The sequence below is a fragment of the Bipolaris sorokiniana genome (assembly GCF_000338995.1).
Source record: "Bipolaris sorokiniana ND90Pr unplaced genomic scaffold COCSAscaffold_1, whole genome shotgun sequence".
NCBI classification, from domain to species: domain Eukaryota; kingdom Fungi; phylum Ascomycota; class Dothideomycetes; order Pleosporales; family Pleosporaceae; genus Bipolaris; species Bipolaris sorokiniana.
Genome location: NW_006911895.1, coordinates 189,597 through 200,543, shown reverse-complemented (window position 1 = coordinate 200,543; position 10,947 = coordinate 189,597). Strand labels below are relative to the sequence as shown.

The window sequence follows — 10,947 nt, the reverse complement described above, 5'->3', positions numbered from 1 at the left end:
CACAAAACAGTTTTGCAAACTTTTCTTCTAATAGAATCCACTTTTTTTTTCTACATTTAGCAATATGAAGTCCCAGAGCCTCGGCACATCACAGCAGACAAATCTTACCTCATCAATAATATCGCCCCATTATTACACCAAAACTCTATCGCACACAGACTGATGCTCGAAGCTTAAACATAAGAATGCATCATCATCTTTTCATCCATTCAACAAAAACCCGTAATTTTATGCGATAACGCTACAGGAACACTAGTGTCGTTACACGTAAGATTATATTCTTGTATCCCTTTCTCTCTCTCTCCCTTTCTCGGAGCTGGACGACGGCTGGAAACTGAAACGCTATCGATCGCTTGGATACCTCCGTTTATCTGTGTCTCTCACAAAAAACGCCCTAGATCGTACACAGTTTTGATATACATATGCATGTACGGATCGTCGAGTGACTTCCATCACGCACCTCGGGATCAGTCTGGCAAGCGCACCATCACGTTATCTTCATCGACACACACACGCTTTCACAGAAAAGAGAGATGTATGCTAGTTTCCAATAAAGATAGCTCCACTCCCATCTCTACCCGCCTTTCCGCCTGCCACCAACCTTACTTTTCCCTTTTCCTTCCATCTTCCATCTTTTTCCCGTGTCACAACGGTTTGTTTGCACACTGTATTGCACCCCTTACCCCTCTCACACCAATTTATCGACGCAAACGAACGCTTGCCATCGGGAAGCTCCCGTCCGGGGATAGATTAAGCCCCCCCAGCCCCCAGAATGGCCAGGCCGCCCGGGGGCGCAACTGGGAACATGCATGGCAACCCGACGCCTTTTCTCATGGCGCACCGCAATGCACTTGGCCAAACCCACTCGACTGCCCATCATGAAGGTGAGGTGAGGTAATTAGTGGGGTTGTGGGTGTGGATTTCGCACTCTGCCCCCGATATCATACTCAGGTTCCTTGGCGTATCGCCGATGTTGTCGTGCGCGATGGGCGTCGTCGGAACCGGGGAACGGTGTGCCGGGTAGTGGACATGGGGGAAGGGGGTGTGCAAGCGTGGGGATATAGGAAAGCGAGATACGTACGTATTATACCTTGGCATTAACCGGTGGCGTGCGTGGGGGGTTTGCAAGGTGCGCTTGCACTCTCAGTTGTTCGCGATTTTGTCTGAAACCGGGTATTCGGTATGTGGGAAGGAAAAAAGGAAGGTTCGGTGCGTGCGCGCGCTGTCGACGTCATCGCGTGTGGACGGGGGTAGAAGGGGAGGGGGTGTAAGGTAGCAAGGGATAGTGGGTAGTATGATTGCCTAGCCATCCAAGAGAAGAAGAAACAAGATCAAAGAAAAAATTGGCATGATAGTGCGAGGTCTTGCGAAAGCGAGAATGGTCCTCACGGCAAGTCGGGAGCGTAGATCCGGGTTAGATGATTTATGTGCTACTACATCGTGTGGGTTTCCCGTTTTTTGCCAGCCTCATTACATACAGTATGTGAAGCAAGTATCCACTCACACACACTTGCTATCGCGCTCCCCGCGGCATGACAGGAGGAGGAGCACATGACCTTCAATTTTTGCGTTTGAACCACCTTGTTTCTTGTAAACAACGAACATCGTCGCATCGCAGTATAAAGAGACGAACAAACTTTCCAGATAAAGCTCACCGGATGGAAAAACCCATGTTACATTTGCCTTACAACGCCTATAACAAGCGGATACCTAGCACCGATATTACCGCCTTTATTCCCTTTGTATATGTAGAAGGGGTGGACATATATATCCTATCTACTATACCACACTTGGTCCCGACAACCTTAACGTCGTCACGATCTCTGTCGTGGAAGAAACGGAAATCATATCGACCGGCCACTTCACCCTGTCGCAAACATCAGAGGATGTTCATGTTTCACGCTCTTTCAGCAAAAGAAAATTCGAGTAGTAGTGATCCCTCACATTCACATGTAGTGTAGACACTCATACACGCACTCTCCCTCGCCACCCCTCATCCACCTCGTGCACCAAAAAAGCTAAATGCAATGCACTCCTCCCGTCATCCTTCCCCTTTACCAAATCCTTTTATCTCCTCATCGGTACCCTGCGCATATGTATATGTATATGTATGTAAAAAGAATATTCCCCGCGCGCACATGGAAAAAAACCCCCCGCTTCGAATAAAAACCTTGCAGCAAGGGACATTTTGATTTTGCCACGTGCAAAAAAACCCCCAGGATAAATCACAATTTCTTCGGAATATCCGTATAGTTACACCTCTTGTTTACGTTATAGCTACCCGAGATTATTCCGCATCTGCATCCGTGATAAACCATATCACTACCCTGTCCTAGTCTTGGAGAAAAAAGGGCCTAGCACGTTTCCTAGTCTGCAGATGTGGGGCTAGAATACGCTATACCGTATCTAGACACAGCTATCATCGCTCCTCAATTTACTTTGGATTCTTTTTGAATGACGAGTATATTAAATAAAATATTAGTCTGTCTTTCATCACAAGATCATCCGACAAGATGGCCGAGCGGTTAAGGCGCATGACTCAAGCGAATAAAAAGCTTTCCCTACTTTGTAAGGAAGTATTCATGTAGAGAAATCTGCGTGGGTTCGAGTCCCACTCTTGTCATCATCGTTCTTTTTTGCTTTCTGCGCGATCAGGTTTTTTTGTTTCATGGCTTGAACTGGTCATGCTGGGATGATCTGTTGTAGTAGGTAGTGGCACGGAATGTGTGGTGTTGGGCGTGTATATCTTTTTGCGCAACATATCTTCGGGATTGCGTGGAAGCCAGGCAGCGGCTGTGAAAGGAATATGTAACTTCACGCAGGACACAACAAGTCATCAATGGAGTAATGTAGGCTGAAAAAGAAGAGGTCTATTCGCAATTGGTGCTGCAGACATGTCAACTACAAACTACGTACATATAGCTAAAGCGAGAAAAGCATAAGGCACTAGACAAGGGGAATAGCGATGCACATAAAATATGGACGAAAGAAGCTAAATTAGCTAGCAAGACTTCTTTGCACGGAAATAAGGAAACCGAGGCCATGGAGGAGGGTGGTTGTGATGGTGGTTCCTGCAGCGTCGATCCTGGGTGGCGTCTTGCACCTGATCTACAGCCCTTGGATGCTGGTAATCAGAGAACGAAGAAAAGGAATTGCGAGTTTGTACGATAAAGGACGCGAATAATCGATATAATTCGGAGAAAGGCAAAGGAAGAAGTCGGTGGTATTTTCCTGGCAAGAAAAAAAGAAGTAGCAAGTTACAAAAGGAATTAGAATTGGAAGCCGAAGTGGAAGCCAGAAAAAAAAACGCCTAGTAGCCGCGAGGCATTCCAGTTTAACAAAAGAGGCATATGGGATAGGAAATATCCGGTTGCGTCCGCGAGGACATTGGGTAGTCTGTTTTATAATCTCGGCATAGTATGCGAGACTGAATTGAAGGCCAAAGAGAAAAGAAAGATGTGGGGTGGTGGGGATCGCCGAGACATGTTTCGGTGTTTAGGGAGGGGGTCCCCCAGATTTATATGCGGCGATCAAGGCGATCCACGCGGGCCTTGAAGCCTTTTACGATTTCGCCAATGCGCCGGACCTTGTCGAATTCGACCTCGAGCTCGTCGATTTCGCGGAGGATGGCGCGGAAGCGGGCGATTTCCGCGTCGGCTATTGCCATTGCGTTGCCCGCGCGGTCATATTGCATTTGGGTTGCTGTTTGGGTCTGTTGGGTGAGCTGGAGTAGTGGCTGTTAGCTTTGAACGTCTATGTATACTGCTGGATATGCTGTCCATTCCTACTACAATGTAGACGGAGGAAGGCGGAAAGAGAACGAGAAACTCACGTATTGCCAGCGCTGCTGAATCGAATACATCAGTCGATCAAAATGGGCGCTGAGCGCCTGCAAACTAGAAGGATCCAGGAGGAGACGGCCCTGGCTAGAGGCGTGAGAAGCAGCGCGCGACGAATTGGAGCCTTGCTGTGAGGCGGCAATTTGCTGCTGGAGATATCTGCTCTCGCTCGAGTTGAGGCCCAGTTCAGACACTGGGATGGCAGACATGTGCACATTATTATCTTAAGAACATGGTCGGTCGGGTGGAACCTGCTTGGTCTCTCTCTGTATGTCTGCTTTCCCTCTGGTGCGTATGTGTGTGTGTACGTGCAGGTGTGCGTGCGTGTGTGTATGTGTGTATGTGTGTATGTGTGTATATGCGGTGTGACGCCTCGTGCTTAATTTTAGCTGTAACAATTGTTGCTAATGGGCTATGGAGCTGCTGGGAAACGTTACGACATACATGCGTCGAGGAGGAAATGGGAGACGAGAGGGGGCGGGGATATGCAAGCTGATGTTGTTTGGGACTATGGGGGACGGGGCGGCTGAGGCCCGCCAAGTGGCCGGCAAGGTATGGGGGAGGGGAGAAGTGCCAGACAAACCTACCAGCCTATGTCACTCCCAGAAAAGCAAAGACCTGCGAACGCCCAACTATCCCACACCCTCATCTCCTCTTAGCCCCGGCTGCAGCCCTACGTCCTACCGCCCGAATCCCGCTGGGTGTGCAGCTGTCTGGTGGTTGTGCAATGATGCTTGCAGTCGTGCGGTTGTTCGCGACGCTGCACGTATCGCAATCAAGCGAACATACCGTACGGCAGTCGGCCGTCTGCGAGCCCCTCCTCTCTCTTCCCTTTCCACTCGTCCACCACAACCCGCCACACGACGCTGAACCACCATGGCCGTTGTGCTTTTTTGTGCGCTTATTTACCACCCCAGTGCTGTGCCAACATACAAAGCCACCGAAGCGCGGGACACCAACTCCGCATGCACACCCTCTTGCCTCGACGCGACAAGGATGTCCTGATTGTGCCGTTACGTCCATGGGTGAATGTTGACCCCACCAACTCCCTTGGAGCGAGGAGGGTGCTGAATACAACTCCCGTCCGGCCATGGACGAACCAGATGCAGAAGGTGACAATGCCATGAGCAGCGTGATATGCCCTTGCCGCTGCGCTCATACACTGACAACCACGCCTCAATCAAACCTCTTTTATGTGGCTTTCACAAAAGAGCACAAGACTTACCGAGGCAGCACGCCCCCCGCGCACAGCAGCCCTTCACCACGAAAATGGGCTGGATAAGCAAGACACCACCAATTCTGTGACAATGCGCTCGTGCCTGTCAAGACTCTGTCACATCTAACGCGTATCCTTGAGAACCTGGTGACAATAGTTCAAAGTTTGTTTCAAAAGACAACAAGGTTTAAATTTACCCATATTAGCTCCTAGCCTGGGGTATCCTGCTTACAAAAAAAAGGAGAGCTGACTTGCTCATATTCGTTCAAGTCGTCATACATATACAGGTATAGTGGAACACAAAAGGAAAAAGAAAGGGGTATATACACCAAGCCTACCAACGCTATGCACAAGGGAAAAGGTAAGGGAAGTTAGGACGGTCGCGTGACCATGATAGCTTTATAAAGCGTAGTTCTCGGCGTGAAGGAAAATTTCGTCGCGCCCACTGTCATTCCACACACTTCGTTGCAACTGCGCAACAGTCTCACTGACACTGATGCGCATTGCCGGTGGTCCGCACACAAAGACACAAGTGCGTCTACCAAAGTTTTTACTCAGCCCCTTGAGTAGATACGGTATATCTGGGCGTCCGTATTCTGTGCTCCACCCGTCCTTCTTCTTGACGGCGGCGGGCAAAAAGGCAAAGCGCATCAGGTTCTTCTGGAACTCGGTGGGCGTCGAGGGGAAACCAAAGTCGAACCCTTGAGTAGTCTCAGTAGGGTTGTGGACGATGCTAGGGGCCATTGCCCCAGAGCCGGCCGCGACAGCCTGTGAAATATCAAGAGAAAGGTTACGCTCCTGACGACGGGCAGCCAATCCGCGGGGCGCCGGGGCAATGAGGTCGGGGTTCGAGCTATTTGCTGACTCTGCGGAGATACTGCCGTTGTCGCGGCTGGGGCGTGGTGGGGCCAGATGGCCCCTGTTGATAGGCAGCAAGTGCGCCTGTGGAAGTGCGGTAATGCTGTCTTCGTTTTCGCGTCGAAGTTCAGACTCCTTCTCTGGGTCGCCTTGCGCTTCATCACGGATGAGGGCTGAGTGTCGCTTGGACGAGATACCGGACAAGCGATGTTCAGCGATATTTTGAAAAGCATCGTTGACCTTGTCGTGGAAGTAGAGCGACACGGGGCGTATCGGTGTCTTTGCACTAACCAGCCCACCAGCAAGGTTGCGCTTCGCTGCGGTGATGTAGAATTGGCACTCTACTGTCTCGGGTGGCGCATACTCTCGGCAGATGCGAAGTTCCTCCTTGAACCACTCCATCGTCTCAGGACGTTTGAGGGCCCAGATGACGTGAATCTTGCGTGTAACTGCCTTGCCATCGCGCATCTTTTTGATTAAGGATAGGAGTTGAGAGACAATAGCGGTAATGCCGCTACCGCCAGCGATAAGTACAACATCATCAAAAGCTTCGATGCGTCGTTGCATGCCTCCGTAGGGACCATCGACAAAAGCCCGGTAGGTATGCCATGGACCATGTTGGAGGGCCTTCTCACGGACCTTCCTGGTGAAGCCACCAAATGGTCGGAAGACCAAGACCATGTCGCGGTAGCCCTCACCATATTCCGAAGGGAAATCCTCGCTGCAGAGCGAGGCGATAGTAAAAGGGTGGTTCTCGAATACAGAGATGCCAGGCATGCGGAGATAGACGTATTGTCCAGGCCTCCATTTCATCTGAGTTGGAATGGTGATCTTGATGGCGTTTTCTGGCATGAGGGTCACAGCACACTCATCGCCTATGAGCCATGACACACGTCCTGGACGAGCCCAGTTGAGGTAAAAGAGCCGCATAATATAGGAAGATAGCCATACTGCAACGGTCGAAAGCAGGTAGTCCCAAGATGTCAGGTAGTTGTTGCAATGCCAGAACATCATGCCGAGGAAGACAATGGAGACTGGCACATGTAGCGCTACAAAGAGCTCATACATTCGGTGACGGAGAGGGGCGATCGAGTGCATACAAAGGAAACACAGGGGAACAAGCGCTGCGATACCTGTGACCTGTCAATTTCTGATACATAACTGCTGAGAATAGCAAGCATACCTGTGCCGTAAATGTACATTCCATCGTTTTGTTCGAACAACTGTTTGAAAGACTCTCTCGCACCCTTTTCCCAAACCGGTGTAACGTAAAAAGGGACAGTGTGCATGATGCTGAGACCCAGACAAATGTACGCTGCCCATCTGTGCAGTACATTCAATCGTTCGTGGCTGATGCCAGTCACCATGGAGATGAGGTTCGCCTTCATGGCAAGCGCGACGATCCAAGGCATGAGAGCAACCGCCATCATGCCAGAGCGAACTGCCAGTGGAGGTGAGCCATAAGCAATGCTTTCCCAGAACAGTGGCTGAGGAAGGGTGCAGTAGAGCACTCCTAGGATCAAAGCAAGTGATACGATCACAATCGTCGACAAGGAGGGAAATACAATAGGCCTCCATCCTTTCTTTAACTGAATCTGCGGCGTCGGTCGATAGAAGATAAATCGGAAAAAGGCCACTATGTTGTTGATTGGGCCCACTGAGGATACACTAGATTGCTGTTTTGGCACACTTGGTAGCGGGCCTTCGCGAGGAAAGAACTTCATGGTAGACTTGTCAGTATCAAGTACTGATAGCTCGTAGTCTGTGGCGGGAGATGATGTTTTCGAGGACTGTAATACCTCTTCTTGATGTAACGCTGTCCGGATCTTGTCCGTGAATAAGTGGTAGTATCGCATGAGCGCCGCAATGACCAGTAGAGGTATGCAAAAGTAGACATATGCCAGCGCATGTTTTCCACTCTTGTTGAATGGGTCGACGGTGTTGGCTTCTATCAGGCCGGACGGGCTTGTGCTGTTGAATGGGATATTCACCCGCCGTAGTAATGTTGAGACGGATTCTGCGATGTTGTGCTCGGCGTGTGATGCAGCGATACCCAGCTGCCCCATGGCCACGCCTGTCCGTGCCATGAGAGCTTCCCGAAGGGCTGGCATCTTCGAATGTGTGTGTGGTATTCGTAACAATCGGCGTGGTGTTTGTTTCGTAAATCACCTCCGCCAGCAGAAGTTGAACCGCAACGTAGACGCGTCCTGGACCGGCGAGTAATGGGTTCGAGAAGATGGTTGCTTGAAGGACATCCGGGGTCCCGGTTCTACATGGATGATGACAAGGTCAAGGCTCGTTTATTGTGGCCATGCGCTCCCGTGGCGCGGCGGAAACTGGATCCAGGATTGATATTATGCTGCGGTGTTTAGGATCGGCCCCGTCTGGTAAGAAGCTAGGTCCACCTCTTGTTTTCGCTTTGCGATGACGGTATCCGGTACAAATGCTCGCAGATGTTATCGAGACATCGGATGGGGCATGCGCGCTGAAAAGTAGATAGCGTGCGCGAGCAGGAGCCCAGTTCCTTAAGTCCTATGGCCAAGTGGGGTGCGGGTGACTCGCAGGGGATAGGATTGTCGTATCGTGGCAGCAAATGGAGAATGATATTCTGCCGCTCACCAAAGCCCACGCTATTGGGCCAAGATGTGATTGCCAGTCCAGGCCGGGGGCATCTCAAAAGGGTAATCTAGAGCCTAAAGCGCGCCGTCACACTCACAACCTGCATCAAAACACATTAGATTATCGAAGGGCTTTGCAGCTATCACCGGAATGCGCTTCATGCACTGGGCTTTGCGCTGTGACTGGTGAGTAGCGGACGGCAAGGAAGCGGACCGATCTTGGTCTTCCCTTTTAAGCGAGGGGCGCTTTCGGTTGCATCAGGCACCTCATCCTATCTGTGTGCTCGATTTCTGGTCCCTTTTGACATACGGACGTACGCACAAACATGACGGTTCTCCATGTCGAGCAGCCTTGGAGCAGTTGCACAGCGCGCACTATCGTGTCGTGTACGTGGCCCTCTTTCCATCTCATGTGAGGCATTTCATCATGTCGGGGCCGCAGCATAATCCTGCTCATCAGTCTAGGGCTCTAGCGTAGTCGTCGAGGGAACAAGACAGAAGCCGCAGTCGTATCACAGACCTTTGCCTGGATGTAGGGTTCCCGTCGGTCGGTAAGGCCAGCTCCGCTTGATGGATTAGCGGATATCAGCATGGGGCTTGTCCTTCGTTCGCATGACCGCTGGGTGAGCGAATTGGAGGAATCGGGCCCTGAAGGCCCTGCTCAGGCAGCTTGCAGCCATGCACGGGAAGAGCGAGATGGTGGAGCGGGGTGGTGGTATTACGAGCCTTTGACTGGACATCGATGGACATTGTAAGCGCCGGCCGCCCCGACCGGGACTAGAGTCCAAACAAGCTTTTTGAGGCCCGCCCGCCTGGCCACATCCGATCCTGGTTGGCTGCAAATCTTCATCCAACTTTGCACACCGTCCAGTGCTGAGATGCACTACAGCATGAGCGTTGAGCTCGCCACAAAGCTCGGCACATGGCTTCAAGAAGTAATTGGAATACTTGGTCAAGAGCTTCACCATACCGCCGAGTTTCGGCTATCTTTCCGCTCCCTGACCCAAGCACTTGTACTGTATGCACACTAGCGAATGTCACCAGTCCGAAATGCCACTCTGCGAGCTCGCATTCGTCAAAGGTCCAAGAAGCGGTCACGGCTCGGCATCAATATTCGTACACTGGTCCGAGACGATGAAGATTCCACGATGCAGTCACTGCCTCAACGTCATCGCCTCGATGGCCCAAGATGTGACCATTTCGCATCTGATCTCTACTCAACCGAGTAAAGTAGAAACAACCAGTCCATCACCGAGCAACCGTTAGCCGCTCTCTGGACCCTTTTGAGGCTGCCCCGCACGTTAACGCACATGGAAGATGCCTAACCGCCAGCCCTACGATCTCAGTCCGCCCCAAGGCTATTCGATTAGGGCTGGAGGCTTGAAGCTGTCAGCCCAAAGTGCCGGATTTTCAGGCACAGGCTCGCAATCCAGACTCGTTACGCGCTCGCCCATTGCGCAATGTGTCGCCGGTGGCTGCAACTCTAATCGAACATGCTATATTGCCACATCTTAACGAACCTCCCTCCAAGCTTGCAGGTTATGCGCATCGTGAGCGCTTGGATGATGTCGTGGGCGTCTAGATGGGTCTCGGGGCGCTTTGGCCTGGTTCGAACACACTGTTGCTTGCTCATGCTGCTTGGCCATGTTCCCAACTTGCTTGCACATCAGACAAACGTGGGGGGATTGGGCGAGCCGAGCGCGCGTGCCTTCAGTTCAGTACGGTGACAGCTTCGCGAAGCGCTGATAAGGACATGACAGCTGCAATATGTGAACACGGATGCAATAGCACTCGCTGTACGTATCGAATCCGAGAGACGCATCCTTTCAGTCTATGATTAGTGCCCCTCTCCAGTACAACAGTTGATCACTCTCACCGGCTGAATGAGCACCCCTCGTACTCGAGACTCGTTCAGCACCTCGGATTCCGTATAGCCTCGATGCGCAACGCCGCTTGGGACGCAGCGTACTTGTTACAAGTAACAAGAAGAATTCTCTCCTTGACAAGTGACGAGATGGCTGAAGGCCTATGGACGTCCACGCCAGAAGGTAATGATCATCGCGGGGCGAGGATCACGTGATTGACATCACGCCAAGACGACCGTCAGACGCTAGTATGTGATGGCAGCAATCCTTTGATGGCAGCCATCAGGACATCAGGCCAAGCAACGGAAAAGTCGTGATGGCAGTGATGGCAGGACTGGAAGCAATGAGGATATAAGGATGGATGGATTTCATTATTACTCTCGTTGTGGTCAACTCAAATTATACTTTCTTACTAGTATTCTTTACTTCACAAGATAGTTACATGTTAGTCTATTGAATAGATTAGCGTTGTCAAACCCCGGTTACATCCATAACTCTTTTCCACTACGAATCGCCAGACAACTCTCACGGAGCTAGTCCCTATTCCTACT

At 51.1% G+C, this 10,947-nt stretch overlaps 4 protein-coding genes and 1 non-coding gene across 5 annotated transcripts; 2 read left to right on the top strand and 3 right to left on the bottom strand.

The window, feature by feature from the left end:
- Nucleotides 1-333: 333 nt before the first annotated feature.
- On the top strand, nucleotides 334-990 carry COCSADRAFT_205299 (uncharacterized protein). Its single transcript, XM_007696287.1, has one exon. It carries the CDS (start codon nucleotides 427-429, stop codon nucleotides 880-882), a length of 456 nt encoding a protein of 151 aa, XP_007694477.1. The 5' UTR covers nucleotides 334-426; the 3' UTR covers nucleotides 883-990.
- Nucleotides 991-2,507: 1,517 nt separating this feature from the next.
- On the top strand, nucleotides 2,508-2,623 carry COCSADRAFT_t8. The gene has a single exon. It is a non-coding gene; the product is annotated as a tRNA-Leu (tRNA).
- A 554-nt stretch (nucleotides 2,624-3,177) lies between these two features.
- Nucleotides 3,178-4,184, bottom strand: COCSADRAFT_205254 (uncharacterized protein). Its single transcript, XM_007696286.1, has 2 exons — nucleotides 3,833-4,184; nucleotides 3,178-3,724 (listed from the first exon to the last, which is right to left on the bottom strand). Exons 1-2 carry the CDS (start codon nucleotides 4,046-4,048, stop codon nucleotides 3,518-3,520), a joined length of 423 nt encoding a protein of 140 aa, XP_007694476.1. The 5' UTR covers nucleotides 4,049-4,184; the 3' UTR covers nucleotides 3,178-3,517.
- Nucleotides 4,185-4,299: 115 nt separating this feature from the next.
- COCSADRAFT_205281 (uncharacterized protein) lies at nucleotides 4,300-5,209 on the bottom strand. The gene has a single exon (XM_007696285.1). The coding sequence runs from the start codon at nucleotides 4,962-4,964 to the stop codon at nucleotides 4,485-4,487; it is 480 nt and encodes a 159-aa protein (XP_007694475.1). The 5' UTR covers nucleotides 4,965-5,209; the 3' UTR covers nucleotides 4,300-4,484.
- Nucleotides 5,210-5,326: 117 nt separating this feature from the next.
- COCSADRAFT_186035 (uncharacterized protein) lies at nucleotides 5,327-8,459 on the bottom strand. Its single transcript, XM_007696284.1, has 2 exons — nucleotides 7,097-8,459; nucleotides 5,327-7,046 (listed from the first exon to the last, which is right to left on the bottom strand). The coding sequence occupies exons 1-2, from the start codon at nucleotides 8,022-8,024 to the stop codon at nucleotides 5,455-5,457; spliced, it is 2,520 nt and encodes an 839-aa protein (XP_007694474.1). The 5' UTR covers nucleotides 8,025-8,459; the 3' UTR covers nucleotides 5,327-5,454.
- Between the last annotated feature and the right edge of the window lie 2,488 nt (nucleotides 8,460-10,947).

What these genes read in the sequence shown, in the direction of transcription:
- COCSADRAFT_205299 (XM_007696287.1), top strand. Translation starts at nt 427, where the DNA reads ATGTACGGATCGTCGAGTGACTTCCATCACGCACCTCGGGATCAGTCT.
- COCSADRAFT_205254 (XM_007696286.1), bottom strand. Translation starts at nt 4,048, where the DNA reads ATGTCTGCCATCCCAGTGTCTGAACTGGGCCTCAACTCGAGCGAGAGC. An exon ending in TTCAGCAGCGCTGGCAATAC is followed by an intron (nt 3,725 to 3,832) that starts GTGAGTTTCTCG and finishes CCACTACTCCAG; the next exon opens with CTCACCCAACAGACCCAAAC.
- COCSADRAFT_205281 (XM_007696285.1), bottom strand. Translation starts at nt 4,964, where the DNA reads ATGGCATTGTCACCTTCTGCATCTGGTTCGTCCATGGCCGGACGGGAG.
- COCSADRAFT_186035 (XM_007696284.1), bottom strand. Translation starts at nt 8,024, where the DNA reads ATGCCAGCCCTTCGGGAAGCTCTCATGGCACGGACAGGCGTGGCCATG. An exon ending in AATGTACATTTACGGCACAG is followed by an intron (nt 7,047 to 7,096) that starts GTATGCTTGCTA and finishes GACAGGTCACAG; the next exon opens with GTATCGCAGCGCTTGTTCCC.